The 22,801-nt window shown below is 33.7% G+C and overlaps 1 protein-coding gene across 1 annotated transcript in view; it reads left to right on the top strand.

Annotated features, from left to right (window-relative positions):
• Uba2 (Ubiquitin-like activating enzyme 2) overlaps positions 1 to 22,801 on the top strand; it is a 34,013-nt gene that overhangs the window by 5,517 nt on the left and 5,695 nt on the right. The window contains exons 4-10 of the mRNA XM_085959594.1: positions 198 to 337; positions 2,831 to 2,945; positions 4,327 to 4,501; positions 7,519 to 7,598; positions 7,819 to 7,990; positions 9,463 to 9,630; positions 21,447 to 21,700. Coding sequence (XP_085815720.1) covers positions 198 to 337; positions 2,831 to 2,945; positions 4,327 to 4,501; positions 7,519 to 7,598; positions 7,819 to 7,990; positions 9,463 to 9,630; positions 21,447 to 21,700 — 1,104 coding nt within the window. The remainder of the gene's footprint in view (positions 1 to 197; positions 338 to 2,830; positions 2,946 to 4,326; positions 4,502 to 7,518; positions 7,599 to 7,818; positions 7,991 to 9,462; positions 9,631 to 21,446; positions 21,701 to 22,801) is intronic.

The raw sequence follows: 22,801 nt of genomic DNA, 5'->3' as shown, positions 1-22,801 counted from the left end.
AGTATATTCGATAGTATATTAAAACGCTTGTTTGTATTCTGCTTCCACTTCATTTTGAATCATTTGATCATCACCACCATTCCCCTATCCCTTTTCTTCCTTTCATGGTGAATGAGTTTTTTCTTTAATTACTTAAAAAAAAATTACGAAAACATGTAGGTACACATTTGGTAATTTGATTTTATCTTCCGTTTCAGGTGGAGCTTATCAAAAAATCGATGACGCCATGCTACGAATGCCAACCGAAGGCGCATGAAAAATCATATCCGGGATGCACCATCCGCAACACTCCGTCCGAACTCATCCATTGCATCGTTTGGGCCAAGCATTTGTTCAAGTTAGTGTTGGGAACTTTAGAAAAAAAGCTATAATAAGTCCATCAGTAAGCTGATACTGTTCTATCTATTTTATACACAAACGCAATTCATAAATTCAAGGTCTTGAGTTGATGCCATTCAATGCAAAAATACTTTTTCTGTATAAATTCTACCAAGAAACAAGTCAAAAATTTATAAAATCGAATTCATCGTGGATTTATCATTATTTTATTAATTCTATACCTGAATATTTGGGTTGATTTCTTATTCCATCTTTGTATTTCATGGGCTTCCAATTATTCCCCTTACGCATTGGTCTCCAGCAACCAGAAAGTATGGCTGGTCGCCGCAATCATGTGCGTAAATGCTCATTTTCTTTCTTATGCCTCGTGGTTGCTGTTTACCTGGATGCCGGAGATAGGTCGACAATGCGTAAGGGGACTTAGGGCTCTGAACTCGCTAATCATCATTAATCTAATCACAATTTGAATATTCTTCTGTCATAGTTGAAGTGCATAGTAAAATTTTGTTTAAATTTGATATTATCTTAGGGCTGTATGTATGAGGGCCGTATGTATGAGATTCCCAAATTCTTTATAAGCTATTTAACCGATTTTCCATCGAATAGCTTATAACACTCTTTGTGACGTAAGCGATCTGACGTCACGCGCCATTAAAAATGGCTGCCTCAGCTGTCACTTTCAAATGTCATTTTAATTTTGCATTCATTGCAACAAACATTTGGTTGAGGCCCTTATTCGTTTTGTAGATTCTGTAAAACATTTGCGAACTTTAAAAACAGTTCCTAGTCGTGCTGTTTACAAAATACGTATAATTTTGATCCCTAGTCTATAATCTAGATAGTAGGTAACGATAAAATGCCTCGTACCTATTTCGCTTGCAATGTTTCTCATGGAGACATAAGATGGACTTACGTAAGATTACGATAAAATATCTCCGCTAAACCACCGCAAAAATATGTATCTACTGCTGTATCTGGCATTAAAATATACAATTGTAAGCATTCTGCGTTCTTCAAAATATTACGGTACCACCTACCTACCTAGTTAATTATTGTAAGATAACTGTAATAAACAAGGCACAACTCTCAAATACACTGGAAACATCAATAGTATCATACGGTGATTGGTATAAATGATAATATTATACAGAGATCATTACATATTATTGTCTTAAATCATTTGCATTTTCTGTCATTTATTCTTATTCTCTTTTGACATCTCAATAATTAAAGTGAAGTTAGTCATAATAATATTCAGTATTGCCACCAAATGGAAAAGTTTACTGGCAATACAACTTTTCGTACAGTAGAATAATTATAAAATACATGTGATAAAATAGCTGATAAATTATTTAAAGTTCATAATAATTATTCATGTATAATTATTAAATTTATATGGTACCGTTCGCACACTTTCAGACACATTTACAATTTAAAAATTTTGAATGATTTATCGGGGAATGAAATTTTATAATACGAACACCATGACACATGATATGTCACATTCGTGACGTCACTTAACAGCTAATTACGTTTTGTACTCATGCATACAAACGTGCAGTATATAGCCTATAAGGTTTTTGGGAATCTCATGCATACGACAGTGAGATTCCCAAATTCTTTATAAGCTATTTAACCGATTTTCCACCATATAGCATTGAAGCACTGTTTGTGACATAAGCAATCTGACATCACACGTCACTCAAAATGGCTGCTTCATCTGTCACTTTAATAATGGATTCCGTACAGCAAACACGTATATTAACAGCTATGCAGCAGACATTTGTTGCTGGATTGATGCCATTGATGGATTCATTATTTAAATTATTATGAGATAACTTGAAGCGATGAATCGGATCAATTAGAAATGTCAAGAAGCGTTACCGGCAAAAACTGTATGTATTACCATATGGAAATGTTTACTGGGAATACTCTATCCTTTCGTACAGTAGAATAAATTATAAAATAAATGTGATAAAATAACTGATAAATTATTTAAAATTCATAATAATTATTAAATTGCACACTTTCAGACACATTTACAATTTCAAAATTTTAAATTAGTGATCGGGGAATGAAATTTTATAAGTTTGCCATTATATGGACGCCATGACACATAATGACGCCACATTCGTGACATCACTAAACAACGGATTACATTTGTACTCGTGCATGCAAACAAGCAGTATTTAGCTTATAAAATATTTGGGAATCTCATGCATACGACCCTTAGTCTTTAAATGCTATTTTTATCATTATCACTTCTTGAGTCACTCATTGTCAAATTAATGTTGACTACTCACTTAAAGTCATTATCTCACATTGAAGAATTTCATAACAATATCATTTGCACTACGCTAATAATTCATCAGTTAAAATTTCTTCTCTACATTCCCAGGCCCTTCCACATTCTCTTACCGGTCACAATTAGCATTAGTAATTGATTTTTTTTTTTTAAATAACCATAATCGTGGCTTATGTTGTTGAACAGCCAACTATTTGGTGAGGAGGATCCCGACCAAGATGTTTCGCCCGATACGGAAGACCCCGAGGCGGCCGGGGAAGCTGCAGAAAGGGCCCTCACTTCTGCATCAACCAACGAGCAGGTTAGCAAATTTTTTTAATGGGAAGCATACCTCGTAATAGATTTTACTTGTAATTTGAGATGGTGATTACACAGCATAAAATATAAATTATTGTCTTAGCACTGCAAAACTTGTGTGATTTTTGCAAAATTTTATAGTAGTCTACAAACATTGTGAATTTGAATGAGTCCATCCTAGAATAGGTTAATAGGCAATATATTGTCTAACATAATTAAAGGTAAATGGATACTTTCTTTAATTTGTGTGTGTTAGTTTTCCCGATGAATCAGAATCTTGAAAATGAGCACTTTGTAGCTAGCTTCATTGGGTATATAAAGCGATATATCATAAGTACATACGTCAACTCTTCTCTCACATGAGTGCTCTGAACGCCGAAACAAGGATTTTGAAATTTGGCTGTCAGTACCAGTCGTCCATTGATTCGGCGGTCTTCATCAGTGATTTATTCATATCAAAGATTATGCAAGTCTAAATATTAACTTTATTTGAGTTATTGCAATGAGTGATGTTAATAATTGGTGATTTACGACCATGGCCCCCTCAAGGGTGGAGGCTGACAGGGCTCTAGTCTGGGTCGACGTAATAAGTGAGATAAACACACATTACAAATTTGCATCAATGGTAAAAAAAAGTCGCTTGCGGGCGCTATTTTACTTTTAGAATATTAACATTTAAAAATACGTGGTTATGTGATGCAAATTTTGATTGTGTGTTGATATTCGAAAACTCTATAATTCAAGTGGATTTATTCAGAAATACAAAAAAAATGGTAAAAATACACTGCATACCAATTTTACCTGGAACACCATTTGGAAAACGCTTCTGTAGAGTCACACTGCCTATAACCCTAGCGATAGGTAGGGGGGCCTGTCAATGATCCTGGCCCCGGGGCCCGCTTCAGGATATGGGGGCCATGTTTACGACTATTACGTATTATTGTTTTAATTAACAAATGATAAACTTAATAAGCCGACGTTACACGCAAGAAACATTTTACTGAAATAATTTTTCAGGTTTATTATAAATAATTTTTTAGGTTACATAGACAAACTGAATATCTACATAATTTGTGTGAAAGAATGCCTCTTACTTGCGGTTAGCCGATTCACTACTGTTTTTTGTGCAACCTCCTATGTAGATGATCAGACTAATATGTATGATCGTGCAGTCAGGTTTAAACTCACGTACCTATGTCACTGATTTTTTGTATTAGAACATTTTGAACGAAAGGTGGAATTTTTTTCTCACATCTCTGCTCATAACATTCTATATCTGATGTTACAATTTTAAATTACTAAATGCCCAGGGTAATATTGTGTTGTACTGCAATGTGACTCTGTATAGGATATAAAGTTATATGTAATGAATTATTTTACCGCAGGGTAACGTGCAGCGTACCAGCACTCGTGCGTGGGCCCACATGTGCCACTACGATCCCGTCAAACTGTTCACGAAGTTATTCAGAGACGACATTCAGTATCTTCTGAGTATGAAGGACCTATGGAAGACCCGGCGCCCTCCCACACCGCTTGATTTTAACAGCTTGCCTGATGCAGGTAATTTTTACAAAATAATTTATTAAGACTATACCTTAGCTGAAGAATGGTTTAAAAATACCGATAAAAGTTTGTGACCATGCGACATGCGGATAGAGTTAATGATGCGTGCCATACGGAACATAATTTGTCATCTTTAAAGCTATTGCCATTTCCCAGTTATTAAGCTACAACATACGGCCGTAGCTATAAATTGACAAACGATAAATGAAGTAGGGAGTAAGATCATGTTAACGCGCGTGTTTAAACATGTACCGAACAGAAAAAAAAATGGTTTTTTCGTATTTGGACAGTTTTGTCTGACAATTTTTTTGGCAGTTTTATCTGAAAGTTTTTTCTGGCTGTTTTGTTTTAGAGTTTTTTGCAACAATTTTGTCTGAAGTCAGTAGTTTTGTCTGACCCTCCTTTCACACTATATGATTTTGGCTGTAACGGCAGAAAATCGAACGTCAAAATCAAAATCCGAATCGGCTCTCTTTTCTGACTATACGGTTTATACATGGCTTTTTCCGTCATGGCCATTGATATACTACTGGATGAATCATATGCTTCTTAAAATGACGCCCGATTTTCAGCGACTCGGCCAGTGTTAAAACTTACTGTTTTAATATCAGCGGACTTAACTCGATATAAGCTCATTTAATATTCGTCTCGAAAACGACCTGGCAATAATTATGAGTAAGCCCGATCTAGCTTGCATCTTACTCTAACTAATAGTCAGCGCATGACGACTTGCTCTGTCCGCTCAGACATGAATTTTTGGTAGCTTGCAAGCTTTGGGTTGCAGACACCCTTAGGGTCACTATTCCAAGAACGCAAATTTAGTTTTACAGCCAGGGCAATACGGGTGAAATTCACGAATCCATGTTAACGGTCTTAACGCATTATACCAACAAGGAAATATTATAAGACGATATTCGTAATATCTTCTTTTGTGGTACATTTTTAAAATGACACTTGTATGGGAACTCCTCATTTAGTAGTATATCAATGGTCATGGCTCAGTTTGTGGTTGAGTGTTGTGCTGTGCAGTGTTGCCAAATCAAAATTTTAAATATTTTGGAAAATGCAACATATTAGATATGATTTTAGAATATGGAGAGAACTCATTTTTCGCAGATGACGACATTCATGCACTTCATAATATCGTGGGTATTCTGCGAAAAAGCACTAAGTCAAAATTTTGCTGTTTTGACTTAATGATGAGGTAATCTTATTAAGAGTACGCTCTATAGTCTACAAAAACACACACATTCATTATCTATAAAACTGGCGAAGATAATTTATGTTATAAGTCAAAAAGACATACATCTATTCAGAGAAAAAGCACTAAATGGACTTAGTGCATTTGCTTCTCTCATTCTCAGGCTATATTCATAAAATTCTGCGTGCGAAACTGCACTAAGTCATACTCAAAGCAATATCGCAGAAATGAATTTGCCTTTTATATATATAAAAAAAGTCAAGACCGTCCAAACTTTCAAACTCGATTATATTAAAACTAGTATTTTCGGCTTAATGCGTATTCGCAGAATACCCACGATATGCTCGTATAATAATTATGAAAAATAACAATAATAAAACTATTCCGTAGACATGAGCCCTTTGTCCTTTGAATAACGCCTCTTGTTATAATTGTTCAACATCATTAAATTTTATTTGTTGATATGTCATAGATTAGTATATCAGTGGGTAAAATGACACTCTTGAGTAGAGTAACAATGCTTTCTTTGTCCATTTGAAAGCGTCGTACATAAAAGAGGTGTGCGTTAATCATTTTTCAAGTTTATTACCAAAATGATCATTAGTTAACTTACAAATATGGAAAAACAAAAAATATCAGTATATTTCTTGAATTTGGAAAAAAAAAAACAAAAATTCAGTATATTGGAAAAAAATATCAGATCTACATACTGAAATTTCAGTAGACATGGCAACGCTGACTCTTTAAAACCGTCTTAATAATAATATTATGAAAGCGTGATTAGGTCACCTACACGCTGAGTCATGTCCGGTCGCCGTGCAATGTAGTGGCAATGAACGGCGACTTCACAGCGCCGTTCCTGTTTTTGACTGTCGCTGTATAATATGAAAAGGGCTATTTACTTCTTCGCGCCACTAATGGAATGTTGCCGTTTGATTTTTAGCCGTGACGGTCAAAACGGAATAGTGTGAAAGGAGCATGAAAGTTTGGTCTGAAAGATTTATCTGGCAGTTTAGCCGACAGTTTTGTGAGAGTTTTCGTTGATAATTTTGTTTTGACAGATTTTTCTGACAATTTTGTCTGGCGGTTTTTTTCGGCAGCTTTGTTTGGCTGTTTTGTCATCGGAAAGTTTGTCTGACAGTTTTGTCTGAAAGTTTTATCTGGTAGTTTAGTCCGACAGTTTTGTCTGAGAGTTTTTTTTTGAGAGTATTGTCCGGTTGTTTTATCGGAAAGTTTTATCTGAGAGTTAAGGTCTTTTCTACTTTTGTCGATACGACAGTGAATCATCATTCGAGTCAACTTGCCAAGGTGATAACTACTTACATCAGCACATCAAACTTGTTTGTTTCACTTAATGCCATCTTGATCATAACTTGCTTATCCTTCCACCACCCGCCATGTCTCCACACTTGTTATGCAGGTGTATACTGTGGTGTATACTGTGGTGTATCTAACGTTACGCGGCCTTCAACGTTGTGCCGAGAGTGTCCCTGGAGCAACTTCCAAAGATCTTGGTTGGCGTGCATTAGAATGTGCGTGACTCTTATTTTGATATAATATATTTCGGTAAATTCTTGACCTTGTCGTTTGCCGTAAAATGCTGCAAACTTTTTGAAAACTGAGAAATTTTCCAACGTAGATACCATGTCCCAATGACTCAGTTAGACCGGTCTCGATTATGACTATCGGTTCAACTCAAATCAATATGTAGGAACATCTTTCAACTTCTGGTTTCAACATAATCAACTCATTTTGATTGCTTTTAGTTTTAATACTGCGTACTAATTAATGCTTATAAATGATGATCTTCCAGTTGCAGGAAGCAGCAGCTCCACTGCCGAAGAATCCGGTCTTAAGGATCAACGTATATGGAGTATTGCAGAGTGTGCAAAGGTATTATAATATACTGTGAACATTTTATTTACATATCTTCATATTCTCTACATGTATTGTCGACTAAGGTCGTCACAGTTTGAACATTTAATTGATCATTATCACTAAAATGTAATTTTCTTATATATCGTACCATGATCGGTGTGTCAATAGGAGTGTCTTTCAACATTGGTAAAATCTCATAGAAAACCTAACAAATAAAGATTGACTGCTCTACTAGGTCTTCGCTGACAGTTGCTGTGCTCTCAAAGACAATCTGGCGAATCTCGGTTCAGACGATCACCTCGTCTGGGACAAAGACGATAAGAGCGCTATGGACTTTGTGACGGCATGTGCTAACATCCGCGCCTACATCTTCGGAATCACGCAAAAGAGCCGTTTCGATATCAAGTGTGAGTTGGAAATATGATTTGTAAATACCTTCAGTGACTATTTATTATAACATTATTTCTTGTGCGGTTTATTAGGTTTTAAAAAATTCAATTCTTAAATATATTCTTAATCCTTTCAGCGCTGACGGCACAGCGTTTGTGTCCTCATTACTTGACCATTTGATGTAATTAGCATGTTATTTAAATGTGGTAATAAAATGCTCCACGGTCAAGAAGTTAAGAAGGTGGATTTTTTAATAAATAATATAAAAATAATAAATTTTAGTGAGAAGTTTGATTTTTGTGTGGCAGAACTAAGTGCATCAATAGAGTGAGGTTGTTCCTGCACGCAAACAGTTTTCCAAATGCACAACAGTGATTAGTGTTCTCCCTCGGGATTTGATAATATGCTTCATCCGACTAAGAAGCTGTTCACAAGTGTTTCCAAATAGCGAAGTCATCATTAGAGCATGTTTGTAAAATGCCGGATATTTCTCCTTGCCCAAATATGTTTTGTTAAACTCTTCCAAACCAACCTGATGGAATTTCTCCTTTAACTATTCATCGCAACATGTTTCACAAAGTCGATCTGAAAATCTCACGAGGCACGTGGCGATAACGCACACAGCGACCACACCTCCAACGGCGTTGCAAACTCGCCGCAGATTGGCTGGTGCTCAGTGACACGGCGAGGGGAGGGGGGAGTATGTGCATGTTCGCGCGCGAATTCAAATTCGAGCGAGCCAAAATCAAATCTTAATTTGCGAAATTAGCACATCTAGCGGCAGTATTTGATATTATTTTTATTTTCTCACTGCTCCGTGGGCCACAAGTCGACACCCAGCCGGCCCTGGGTTGGCCACCCATGATCTAGATCTATCCTTAGATAGTAGGTTTAGTTCTATAAAATCGTATTAATATTTATTATTAGTGCTTCGATCTAGATATGGGACCTAATTGATTGGCAAATAGCCAATAACCAATCAAAATATCATATTTTATAATATAATCTCCACCTAGAGACTAGAATTTGCAATACCGCGATTCAAAATGTTTAAAACACTTGTTTTCGGAATTAGTTTTTACATAAATTTTGCGATAATGCCCTAATAAGTAAATATGAAAAAATATGAATAATAAATCATAAAATTTCATATAAATAAAAAATGCTGATTATTTGTCCATTAATTTAAAGGACAGTCCTTATTATTCTTTCAAAAACCCTTTTTATTTCTTTTTATGGAAATCTGTATATGACATTGGGAAAGTAAAATTGAAATCTGCAGCTTTTAATATTGTGGTTAGTCGATTTTTATGTTTATATCTTAGACATTTAGTGCTAACACCGCGACTGGCGCGTTTGGAGTAGTTGGCCATTAGACGTAATTAACGTGTTATTTAAATGTGGTGATTAAAAGGTCAGCAGTGATTGTGTTAAGTGAATTATTAGCAATTACATTTCAACTCATTTTTGTAATCTTTTTCTTTTACAGCAATGGCTGGCAACATTATCCCGGCAATAGCCACGACAAACGCAATCGTCGCCGGAATAGTGGTGATGCACGGCTTCCGAGTTCTCATGAAGGAGTTCGAGAAATGTCAGTCTGTTTACCTGCGTCTCAAACCCAACCACCGCGGTCAACTCTTTGTGCCCGAGAGAGGTCAGTATAAAACTTGTGTCATTTTACATTACACATCAATATCATGCATTCAAAAAAAGAAAAGCACTGAATGTACCAATGAAATTGAACTATTAGTATGTATCAGAGTGGGAATGATATGGTCCCTAATACAACCAATTATGTATTGACGTAATACGTAATTGGTTGATATTAGATACCACGCAGCACTGCGCTAAATTCTATTGATCACTGCACTAGTGAAATTTCAAAGTGGGTCAGCATGTATATTCAGCTATATGCCATCCTAGACTTCGGCCACCATATCGAGATGTACACGTCACGGCAGTCGTTTCTGGAACTTAAACCCGCCCCCAGCATTTACTTTTACCGCTACTGCATTACCCGCGACTTCAATTCAGTGTATTCGATAACGTGTGTAGTTTTTCAGGAATGCAGATGAAAAGCATTATCTCGAATGTACTGAAGTATTGTGAGGAGGAGAAACAGAAAGGAACACTTTTAATTCCTCTCAATCGTATCAGAGATAGAGTATCTGCAATGACAAGTAAGTAATAAAGGATTTTATCTGTGTTACCAGAGTTGCAAAATCTCCCAAGTTTTAAATGACAATTATCATTTCCCTTTTAACCGAAAATTATTAGTAGTAACTTAATTACTTTCAATTATATGCAAAATCATATTATTTATTATTGTTATTATAATAGAAATAATAATTAACTTTTGCAGTTTTCTGTAATAGGTACTGTATTATTATTACAGTAAAACCTCGTTAATAAGAACACTGATAATTCGCCGTAATTCCAAATTTTCACGAAAAAAAAGTCCTGGCATTATTTTCATATAAAACCATACCTTTAATTCGAAATGATTTCAGAGTCCTGGCATATAAAAATGTTCAATAAATCTTAATAAAGTACACTATTTCATTAGCCAATCATTGAAAACTTTTCTTAAAACATCATAAATTACTTATTTTGTGAAGGTAATAAAAATAATCGTGACATTTTGTGACCCGTTAACACACAGCGGTATGTCATCAGAGGCACAACTGCACTCCAGTCACAGGAAAAACAATGACTCACATGTTTCAGGACTGTAGTATTTAATTGTTGATTGTTTATTGGATTTTCACATAGTTTTACTAGAGAAACAATGCCAAACAATAACTGTGTTGATAAATTGGAAAAATAAAAAATATTTCGTATTTTTTTATAATTTTAGCTCAACACATGGTGGGAAATACCTACCTACATTACATACTTGGTAACTTCAATTAATGAAGTAATGACACGTGGTACTTGCACAGATTTTAATTTGAAAGAATTAATAAGATAATAGAATAGATAATAAAAAATTAATTAAAATCAAAAAAAAAAATCTTTTTTCAAAATTTTAATATTTTCCCCATACATCTCATATTTTGTAATCGAATATTTTTTCGATTTTCGGTCCCGTGGAATTCGTATTAACGAGGTTTTACTATATATGTAAGTGCAACACTACGGTAAGGTTAGATTAGTTAAGTTTACAAAAATGAAAAAGACAATAAAAATGAGTTTAAAAAAACTAAGGCCATCCGCTCACGTGAATACTCAAAAAAGACGGGACTGAAACTCCAATACTAGCAGTACACTCTCAGTAATCCGCCGCTCGATTATCCGACAACTACTATAATCCGCCGTTATTTTTATTAGTTGAAAGCACAAAATCAAGCTCTATAATTTGCCAGTATTCGATTGTCAAATTCAGTAGTCCGCCGCGTACAAGTATACAACGGGAGACAGGTTTATTTTGGAAACCTCTCCTTTGCGAAACATATGTTAATCGCGAAGAAAGTAATGTACCAGGGAGGAAAGTGCTCAAGGACCGCATCACAATTATGCCGTGCTCCAATGCAACCGGGACACAAAAAATTAAGCTTTTGGTCATAGAAGCCATAGGCCATTCAAGAATATCTGCCTCACTGATCAACTAGTTGTGTCAAGTGATTTACTGTTTAATATTTATCAGTTAATAAACTTAGTTTATAAATAAAACTAATTTTCTAGTACAAATTTCTCAAACAGACTATTTGTACGAAATACTTACCTGTTTTAATTTTTACCATATTTTGTATGTATGCATTATAATCCGCCGCTTTCATTCATTGGATGTGGTGTGGATTGGTTTTTGGGGTGGCGGATTACTGAGAGAGTACTGTATCTACCTAATGTATTTTAATGGCGGCTCGCTGACGGCAAGACTGGAATCTCTCAGTTTCAAAACATCCACAACTGAAACCAAGGAGACGTGTCATGCTAGTCTCCCAGTCTCTCAGTTGCCAGTCACCCATTAAACAGTGGTATCAATATCAGTAGATTCGATGAAAAATCATATTTTCTTACCAGAATTGGTAGCACTGAACAAGAAATAACAAGCCAAAAGTTAAAGATGGGTGAACCGATTTTTAATTTAAAATATGTGGCAGATGTTGAGAAATACTCCTGCCTCTATAATTACAGGCTGCCGGAATATTCCCGTAAAGATATTACGGAAAAAGCTTAGAGTGAAGTAGGAAATAAAATGTGTTTGACAATTTGAGGTTATGAGATTATTAGGATTCAGTAGCGCCGTGTGCGAAGCATCAGTCACTGGTTAGTTTATGAGTTCTACCACCAACCAGTTTGTCAGATTTTAGTTTCTGCGTGAGCGTATGGCCTAACTTCATTTGGGGACTGAGAATATTTTTAACGTCCGTCGTCATTTTCTGTAGGTAAGTTTTTTGAAAACTTGTTTTTAACATTTTTTATTTTTTTTTTGGTTACAGATGTATCGCTAAGTACTATACATCGTATTTGTGTAGAAATAAATTCTGGTGACGGGAAGCTACAAACACCAAAGAAAAAAAAACATAAGACGAATAAAATTATATTGAGTAGTTTTGATCTGTGTGTCATACGACAAAAAGTGGGATTTTTTTGTGAGATGAAGAAAGAACTTCCTACGCTAGAAAACATTTTACAAGTATTAAAAGCCGATATGGATTATCAAGGGGGGGAAAAGCATCTGAGGAAGGTCTTACGCAGTATAGGTTTTCAGTTAAAAAAGCCACATTCAAAGACACCTTATTTAATGGAACGATATGACTTAGTCGCATGGCGCAGTACTTATCTCAACACAATGAGAAATAATAGAGAAAACGAAAAAAGACCTGTTATATATGTGGATGAGACATTCGTACATCCTTCCTATGTGATTCAAAAATGCTGGCAAGACAGAAAAGAAGTAAAGGGTATGATGACTTCAGATTCCGCAGGCCAGCGATATATTATTGTTTATGCTGGCGGAGAAACCGGGTTCATCAATAATGGCTTGTTAATATTCAATTCGAAAAGTACATATGGGGATTTTCATAATAATATGAATGCGGTCAATTTTACGCATTGGATAAAGACACAGCTGATACCGAATCTACCAAGAAACTCCATAGTTGTTATGGACAATGCACCGTACCACAACAAGCAAATTAATGAAGCTCCAACTATGATGAACTTGAAAGAAGACTTGCAAAATTGGCTAAGTGATAATAATATTGAATATGACCCTTCAATGTTTAAAGTAGAATTGGTAGAACTTATCAATAAAAATAAAGGCCCCAAACTTTATGTCATTGATCAATTACTTAAAGAACATGATCACACTGTTGTTAGACTTCCTCCGTATCACTGTGATTTAAATCCTATCCAGATGATTTGGTCAATGGTAAAAAGAAGGTTGGCGTTGAAGAACATCGATGGTAGCCGACAAGATATTGAAAAGATTATGAAAGAAGCATTTGAGAGCATAAACGCATCTGATTGGAAGAAAGAATGTGATCGTGTTGTGCGATTAGAAGAAGAATATTAGAAGCGTGATGTAGGTTTTGATGAAATAACGGATGATCTAATTAGTCCTAGAAGTAGTGATGAGAGTGAAACTGATTATAGTGATATGGAGGATGATTTAGATGAAGTATTGTGGCCGAATGGTGTGTCTGGAGTTGAGGAGTTGAACGAAGACGAATGAGGGCTAAATATCACGAACATTGTAATTAAAGTTGATTGCAAATTTCCATGATTATGTTTTATGTATATTAAAAAAAAAACAATAAAAACATTGTACAAAAAGTGTTATTTCTCTATTTGTTTAACTCATACAGCGCTGAAGACACGGCTGCCGTGTCAGCATTAGATATAATTAGCATGTTATTTAAATGTGGTAATTAAATATTAATTAACTGGTCCGCAGTGAATGAGTTAAGAGTTGAAAATTCAATATACATATTAACCCATTGGAGATGGACAGAAAAGGAGAAAAAAGTGTACCAACAGCCAGATTAAATTTTGTAATAAATTTAACAAGAGTTTACTAAAATTCCTACAATTTTTATATTATTATATGATTAATTTAAATATTTTTTTCAAAACTTGTGTAGGTTTTAAAATACTTAAATTTAAACTCATCTTTTTAAATATGTAGGTAAATTTGTAGGGTTTTAAGAAATATCTAAAAAATAAAATATAAAACATTTTTACCAAGGACAAGAGGTATTAAATTAACGCCGATTGTCCAGAATCACCTGGTCAAAAGCGGCGTCAAGTTGGCGCCAATTGTCTTCTATTGGTTAATTGTGCCCATATGTGGAGAACGAAAGTAATCGCGATTACGCCGTTTTTCGGTAAATCAGTTTAAATTACGCGGCATAGACCGATGCATGCACCAAATATTACTTTGATATTCTAATAATATTTTTCAGTAGACAGTCCAAACTGACCTGCTGTTTATCCGTACACCATAATATCTATACTGTACACGACATACATACAATGCTTGCGGACGGTCGCGTCATTTCCATTTGTTTTTACTCTTCAAAGTATAGAATCTGAATCTATTTGTTCAGAAAGGCGTGTCATTAATGAAACTAATTATTACGTCAAAAAGGAATAGTGGTCAAAGTAATACAACTTTTAAAGGAAAGATTATCAAGAAAAATACTTTGGTGTATGTGGATAAGTGCTGTTAAAAATTGTGCAATGCAATATTTTCAGCCATTGAACAAAATAATTTATTTTCGAAGTTTTGGGAAATGGGATATAAAATCCGTTTTGTCTTGTTTGTCTTTTGTGAAGCCCTCAAAAAGTTGAAATTACTTAACACAATGCTTACGGGCCTTTTTAATTAATTTTGTAATTAACATGTTAATTTGCATTTGAAAAGCAATTAGCAAAAACACAATTTTGTGCGGCCCGTAAGCATTGGGTTAATAATAGATGTAGCTATCATTTTATGATGTTAGTCATATACAGTCCAATATATTTTTTTAAAAATATTTGATTTATAAAATCTATTTTTATTTAAATTTGTCAAAATAATGATCAGTTCGCTAGGTACGAGGTGTTTGAGACAATAATAAACATAAAATGGCCCTCCATCTTCTAAATATCTTGAAGAGTATTATATTTAGCTCCAGTTTTAGTATATCTTCCTTTTATTATTTACTTCTATCATGGACTCTGTCATTTTGTATAAAAAAAGGCTAAAAAAACCCAAAAAACTATGTTAGACAAGTTTTTTTCATTCCACTTATACACAAAGTTTACTTAAAATGTAATTACTTAATAGAAAAGTTCAATACCTATAAATATTTAAAAGATTTATTTGAATTGAATGAATAATACATGAGTTATATCAATTTTAGTAATCAGTGTGCCTTTTTAAGTGATCCTGAAAAATTAAATCTGTCTGCAATGGGTTAAAAAATATATTGGATTTATCCCAATAAATGTTGAAAATGGATTTCCTGATGAAGACATCACTTCAAGTGACTGATTAAAAACTTAGGGTAAATAATGTTACCATCAAAATCAGTTGTACGATTATTGTATGTTATACGAAAAAACAGTGTTAAATTTTTTTCCATAATTTTTTTTATAAACTAGTTGTCCAATAAAGTTTCTTTGTTTAATAAACCGTGTTCTCAATTACTCAAACTATCCTATCCTTATTCATAAGAATTAAATAATTTCGATAATGGGTATCTCCACAACAATCAACTGAAACGTTAAATTGCCAATATCTCTGAAATATAATTTATATTATCATTTGTCAAAATATATACTTACACCGGGGTTGGCGAACCTCTTAACGTACGCGTGCCAAAATTTTCGAAATATTATTTTACCACTCAGACGTGCCAAGCAGTTTTTCATGGGGAAAAAATGTCTTTTAAGAATGCTATTAAAAAAGTTTAAAGATTGCAATTGAGTTCTTGAGATTATATTTTCTATTTCTAACGGCATATCTTTTATTCTTTGAATTATGTTTTCAAAATTTTTAAAGAGATCGTTAAAGCTTTTTAACCCACTTCTTTCATATATTCCCTATCTCTGAATGATTTTCCATTTTTAACGATTATATTTGAGGCAACATAACAAGAAGCTGTTTATATTTGAATGACTGCCGGGAAAATTTCGTCGGGTTTGTTGGTTGAATATTTTTAATTTCAATTGGCCAATTGGTCTCGAATTATTTTAAATCAATCAAAATAAGAGTGTCGCGGCGTGGCTTCCTCCGTCACCTGATGAGGTGAGTGCGATAACATTATGTGACGCATAGAGCCTAAGGACCGACCGATAAATTAACATTAAGCGTAATGCTTATTCTTGAAGGGTATTTTCCGGCTATTTTTTTATACAATGCGATCTGTTATCTATTCACGAATTTCGTTATTTCCGTTTGCGCATCGATTGGTAAATATTGTTAAAAATAATATTCAAACCTGAAGAAAATATGCATGGATATATCGACCCTTAATCGGCAGAACAACGTAAGCGACACTTTTTGGTAAATTGCGTTTTAAATGGAGAACTGTTCAATATCACCTAGCGCATAAGTGACAAAAATATTAGAGCCCGATCTCAATCGCGTGACATTTTTTTAGGGTCTGTGCCTTTTAGCGTTTTAACTTGTATCGCATTATAAAGTAGAGCAAAACAACGTAACCGACGTTATTTGATAGTGTAAGCTACGGTACGGTTTATTCGGTGGTCCGTCTGGTAGTGAGTTGTGCGAAAACCGATTTGGGAGCAAAGCTCGCGCCGTCCAGTAAAACTGGCTGAGATAAAATAAACCTGGTAATAGAGTTTATTAAACAATAATTACCCGCCATTACATCTCACTACTGTCGGAATAATCTACGAAGAATAGTATCTTCCTATAGATTTTTGAAATGTTAAAAATGTATAAGTATAAAATTTATACTGAAAATTTGGATTCTTTGAATGAATCCACTAATGTCGTGATTCGGAATGTTTTCAGAAACGTATTTAATAGACAGTAAGTTCAACTTGGGTTTTCATCTACCAAAAAAGATAATAGTGTTCTTTTTGCGAGAAAGTAACAAATATGTCTGGTGACGAGAGACTTCGGCTAATTGAAACGGATACTTACAAATGTCCCCTTACCGTAAAGGATAAATGCAAAGAGATGTTCTTTAATGATCTGGCCAAAAGTAAAAATCACAATGACATTTTGTGCGCAAGTTTTGACCTCGAGAAGGTGCTAAACACTCCCTAGTCGAAATACGCATACTATAATGAAAGTATCTACGAAAGTGGAACAAATAATGGATACTGCTTTTTATGGGGTGAAACTGATGGTAAACGTGGCAGTAATGAGATCTCAGCAATCATGCACAAATCTTTGGACAGGACTGACAAAGCGGGAAAAAATCAAGGAATTATTATACTGTGATTGGTCAGAATAAGAACCGGGCAACACTGGGTATGCTATCTTATTTTATGAAAAATTCAGCTTTCATTGAATTGATAGAAATACATTTACTATTACCAATGGGTCTATTCTGTATTTATCGACCACTAAAGTGATAAAGTGATAAATATTATCAAACTTAGGGTAGGTTTGTATTATAGAATTAGCACTTATTGTAGCAATTACAATACGTTGATTATAATTGTTGCAATAAGTACTAACACTTTTATATAAACCTACCCTAAGTTTGATAATATCTATCACTTTAGCGGTCGATAAGACAAGTATAGAATAGACCCACTGGTCGTACCACGATGCCGGTCGATTCCATTCATGCGACAATTGAGTCATTTATTTAGTAGTTTGGGCACTATCAAAATGACCCACCATCATTTCCAACGCTAGGTCATCATGTCATATGCAGAATTCTGTGACTGGAAATCTTTCGCTGCTACTTGCATTCCTTCAAAGTTCAAAATTAAATTTGGTGAATTATGAAAGGCATAATTTAAAAAACTTACCAAATATTGTACCTACTCTGGTGACAGTAAGACTAAACTGTTAGACCTAGAAAATGTCATCAGATCCCGATCAAGTGCTGTGATGCTTTAAGCGCAGTCACCCTTGCTGTATAGTGCTAAATCACCAATATTGGAAATCCAGTATAACGAGTAACAGTATAAAAGTCTCTGTGTTAAATGTAATATCCCTCAGAGATGACGGATGAGTTTATGAAACTGCCACATGGATTATCAGTGGAAGATACTTTACCGGAATCCGATCAGGAAGATGTGAATGAGGATAATACAGCGATTACTGCTTAAAAAATGTGGGACAATAATTTTTTTGTAAAACTGAATAGTTGATTACAATTTTATTTTATCATAATTAGTAGGTCCCCATATTTAATTATGTACGAGTAGATACGTACCTATTTCATTTTGAAAAATAACAATACCTGATAATATTAATAATATAAGCGAAACCTTAAAAATACCAATCATTTATTTTTATTTTACCTATATGTGATTAAGTATCTACAAGCAAAAATATTAATTTAAAAAGTCAAAGTATTTTTAATTTATTTAACAACGTCCCCTTTCGTAAAATAAATGGGTGCTTATGTTATTTATTTTAATACTTAATTAGTAATGCCCTGTGATGATAATTAGCATGAAATTTATAAATAAAAACGACTACGCCAAATAGCGTAAGCGACATGCCTGGAAAAAATATCGTGTCATAGACATAAGCAAAACAGCGTTACCGCCACTATCTCGAAAACTAAAAGCACTAATGCAATTGTTTTATAATTTCCGTATAGGCAGTAACCAATTATTATTAACCACATTAACAGAATTCATTTTCGGAACTAATTACAGAAATAATTTTAAAAAAACCTTCTCCTGTAAAATTTATGAATTGTCGCTTACGTTGTTCTGCCGATTAAGGGTCGATATCGTCATTATTTTTTATTATAATGCCTAGAAGTATCTACAAGTACATTTATTTCTCAAACTTTAATTATTGCAGGTATTTGTTTTCTATATATAAAATATTCACGTGCCATTCAAAATCATCTGGTGTGCCATAGGTTCGCCATCACTGACTTACGCTATCCTTTTTTATGATAAGCTTGGATTTTGCTTTAATAATATTTGTTTGGAATATTTTATTATTTATAATAAATTTTATTACCTAACAGTGGCGAAGACTCCATACTAGGCGATTATTTAAAGCCTACCTTAAGAAAAAATAAATTATTTTATATTGACATTAAATAATATAATTCCATAATATATTCAATATGCCTATCAACATCTATCGTATAATTGTCATAATAATTTTACGATCTTTTCTCCTATTTCAATAAGCACCATTTATGTCTTGAAAGTTTTAAAAAATAAGCGACACCTCGTTTCGCTTCACATATTGTATGGATTATGTTCGGATGAATTGAAAGTTTTTTTTATATGAAGTTTTTTTCTCATAATTTCAAGACGTCTGGGGCGGCCCATAAAAATCGGTAAGCTATTTAAGGAGCGCTTACATATTACGTAAGTGCACATTTATTCAAAATAATTAATGTATTTTAAAAAATACTTTCTATGGGATTCAATCACATATAAATATTGATTGTTGTTAAAAATATAAAATAATTTATCTCGTGATTTTTATTATCAGTTAGTTCATTCATAGACTAAGACAATTTGTTATGTCAGTTGAAATCTAATATTGTACCTAAGTCTGTGTTTTAAATATAAAAGTATTTTAAAATGTCTAGTTTTACGGGTTAAATTATAAATTGTTTTGGACAATTGTTACACAACAACGGATTTTTTCAAAGATGACAATATGTTTTGTATTGTGTATCGTGCGTTTATAAATGTTTAGGAAAATACAGATATACACAACAACGGATTTTTCAAAGATGACAATATGTTTTGTATTGTGTATTGTGCGTTTATAAATGTTAAGGAAAATACATAATTCAAGTTAATTGCTTAATTTTATACCATCAGTGAGCTTTTGAAATTTCATCGATTTTTATGTACCTATTTATCAATAGTAATGTCGGATTATCTTCTTATTTCCCGTAAATATATCTAACAAGTGTGCTTTCTCCACAGCCTACCTCTTTCCAAAAGTCACCCTTCGCCACTGCTACCTATATTGTCCGGCAACTTCATCTTGGCTACGTGGCAAATCTGTGAACTACGTACAGCTAATCGAATTTCCGGTTTCAAATTAGGAACGCCCCCAAATTTTTCATTACATTTTTGACACTTCGTATTGGACGCATCTATCAATTTACGTAATTTGAAGCTTTTTATATTCAAAAGATGTCTAAAACAATACGAAATGATATTCGAATTATTATCAGTAAACTTTTGATTTATTGCGAAGAAGAAAAAGAGTCGTATTTAAAAGGCGAGCTTATACAATACTTTCAACAAGCCCATTTTACGGGTTCCTGTCATGTCAGGTATGTCAAAATTCAGTGTTGTAATACTAGAGATATTTCCCCAAATACTGGAAATTATGTTTGTATATTATAAAGTTATGTGTATCGTAATCTATTTTATTAATATTTTTAGACGTATAATAATTAAGTATAAATGATCATTAGTTAGTTAATGAATTATCCTATTTTTTCCTAATTATTTTCCTAATTTTTAAACCGATAAGTAGGTACATATTGTTTTAAAATTTATGTAAGGTGGATATAATTTAATTTATAGAAAATTATTTTCACAGTATGTGTTTCTACAACAATTTTACTAAAAATACGATATAAAGACATCATTTGTAAATTATAAAACATGTGATTGGGTCATCAATATAATATTGAATATGTTATATCTTTCACTTCTACTTTTTTACTCATAATTTGTGTTCTAGTTATTTAATTAATAAATACCTGCAGCAATATTATCAGTTAATGTGGGTTCAATGATACATTTCCTTCCAAATTCAATAATTACACTGTAATAATTAACCTAATATAATAGTAATAATTAAGAGGTGAAATTATTTGAAAAAAAAATTCTATTGATATTTATTGAACAATAATTAGACTTATAAATTAATGTACTTATAAACTTACTGAGAATAGAATTGATATAAACTTAAAACCTAATTTCGCGGGATATGTTTTCTCAAAAAATGACAACACTGTGAAATATTCTATACGCGATAAGAGCGACTTCCTGTTGTTGCCTAAATAATGTTGTCGTACAGTAGTTATAAATATTTGCATAGTGAGAATGGTAATTACTGAGCTTTTAAAGCATTCATATTTTTAAAGTTAAGGAATTCAATGGCTTGCAACACCACCAGTGTGCAAAAAGCGTGTGACGTAATACTGTCATCGCATACAGCCCATGATGTGAATGTCAATATACAGAAGTCACAGTATTTTGGATCCTATTTGTAACCCTTTTTTCTGTTTCACTTTCGTATTACAATATTAAAATGCTTTACCTGCATATAACTCGTCACTTTCTGCTATTTTTTATGCACTTTAACCATTAATTAATTTGCAGGGCTCAATCCGCCGAACCCCAAGTGCTACGTTTGCTCGAATAAACCTTCAGTCGTTCTCGTGTGCAATATCAACCGAATGACTTGCGGTGAGTTGAACACGGCCGTTCTCATCGGAAGGCTGAACATGGTGGCTCCTGATGCTATGTTTGTCGGTGCCGAGAGCGTCATCATCTCCTCGGAAGAGGGAGAGACCGAACAAAACAATGTCAAGACCCTGAGTGAACTGGGTCTCATCGATGGCAGTGTACTTATGGTAATTTATTTTATTTGTATTCTTAAATACCGAGCTGTTTCAATTAATAATTTTAAGTACAAATTGGCAACCATTTAATGACTTCTTCAGCTCTATTCTAGCAGTTGTGTTTACTGTTTTCATGAAATCTAGCACCTGGCTTTTTGAGCATACGTGTGAAAGGTTTTGTGTTACAGTAATCATCACTACCAAAATAAGGTTGCCGAAATAAGAATCACTTGCCACTCGAGTTTCAAATCAAATTATTGCAAGTCGCAACAAAACCTAATTTGTCAGTGTGATTTTTTTAGTATTCACAAAACACAATATGTAACTTAATGTACCATCACTAACGGCGTTGGTGCAACATTGTCGCTTGGAAAAAACATCTGTATGTGGACACAACATAAAAGTGCTCAGCATGAATGTCATCGATTTGTGTAAATCAAAAGACACCGTCACCACGCACAGAATACATACTATCCATAGTGCTAGAGTCCCTTTTCAAGCTACATAGTAGTTCGATCGCCGGCCACATGGACCTATCCAATTATAGCGATGATAATGAGATGACATTTCAGATTAAGAAATATATTTCCAACAATTGAATTACTACACTGCTATATTTATACATAGTTTATTTCTGCCTATTTCTTAGGCGGCTGTACAAAGTCACAGTTTCTTTGTTTAATGTACAATTTCGCGAATCTGCTCGACGTCGAAGGGCAACGGAAGAAAACCAGACATCGTGTAACTTCCTTAAATAACAATATTTTTCAACAAAACTTTCTACATAATACAATAATAAGCTATCAATGAATATTGTTAATTCATTTTTGTAATAAATTGATTTTTTAAGTACTTTTTGTGGCTTAGATCTTTTCACTTCTGACTATAATAATTGCTTTTAGTTCAGTGGTGAAAAAAACTAACTGTTTTTTGACTGATAAACCACATAATTTTTATTATTTTAAGGACATTTTATTGTTCAAATAATTAACATGTAACTGATAATATTTATATACTGATACTGAAAATGTGGACTAGCGCCATTCACTTTCAAGGCGACGATAAGTTCGTATCATTGAACCTGAACTGAACGAATCAAATGGCACCGTTGGA

The sequence above is a fragment of the Rhyacophila brunnea genome, unplaced genomic scaffold, assembly GCF_057557595.1.
Source record: "Rhyacophila brunnea isolate RB1 unplaced genomic scaffold, BYU_Rbru_1.0 scaffold_9, whole genome shotgun sequence".
Classification (NCBI taxonomy): domain Eukaryota; kingdom Metazoa; phylum Arthropoda; class Insecta; order Trichoptera; family Rhyacophilidae; genus Rhyacophila; species Rhyacophila brunnea.
Note: the sequence above shows the minus strand (reverse complement) of the source record. Positions and strands in the feature narration are given on the sequence as shown.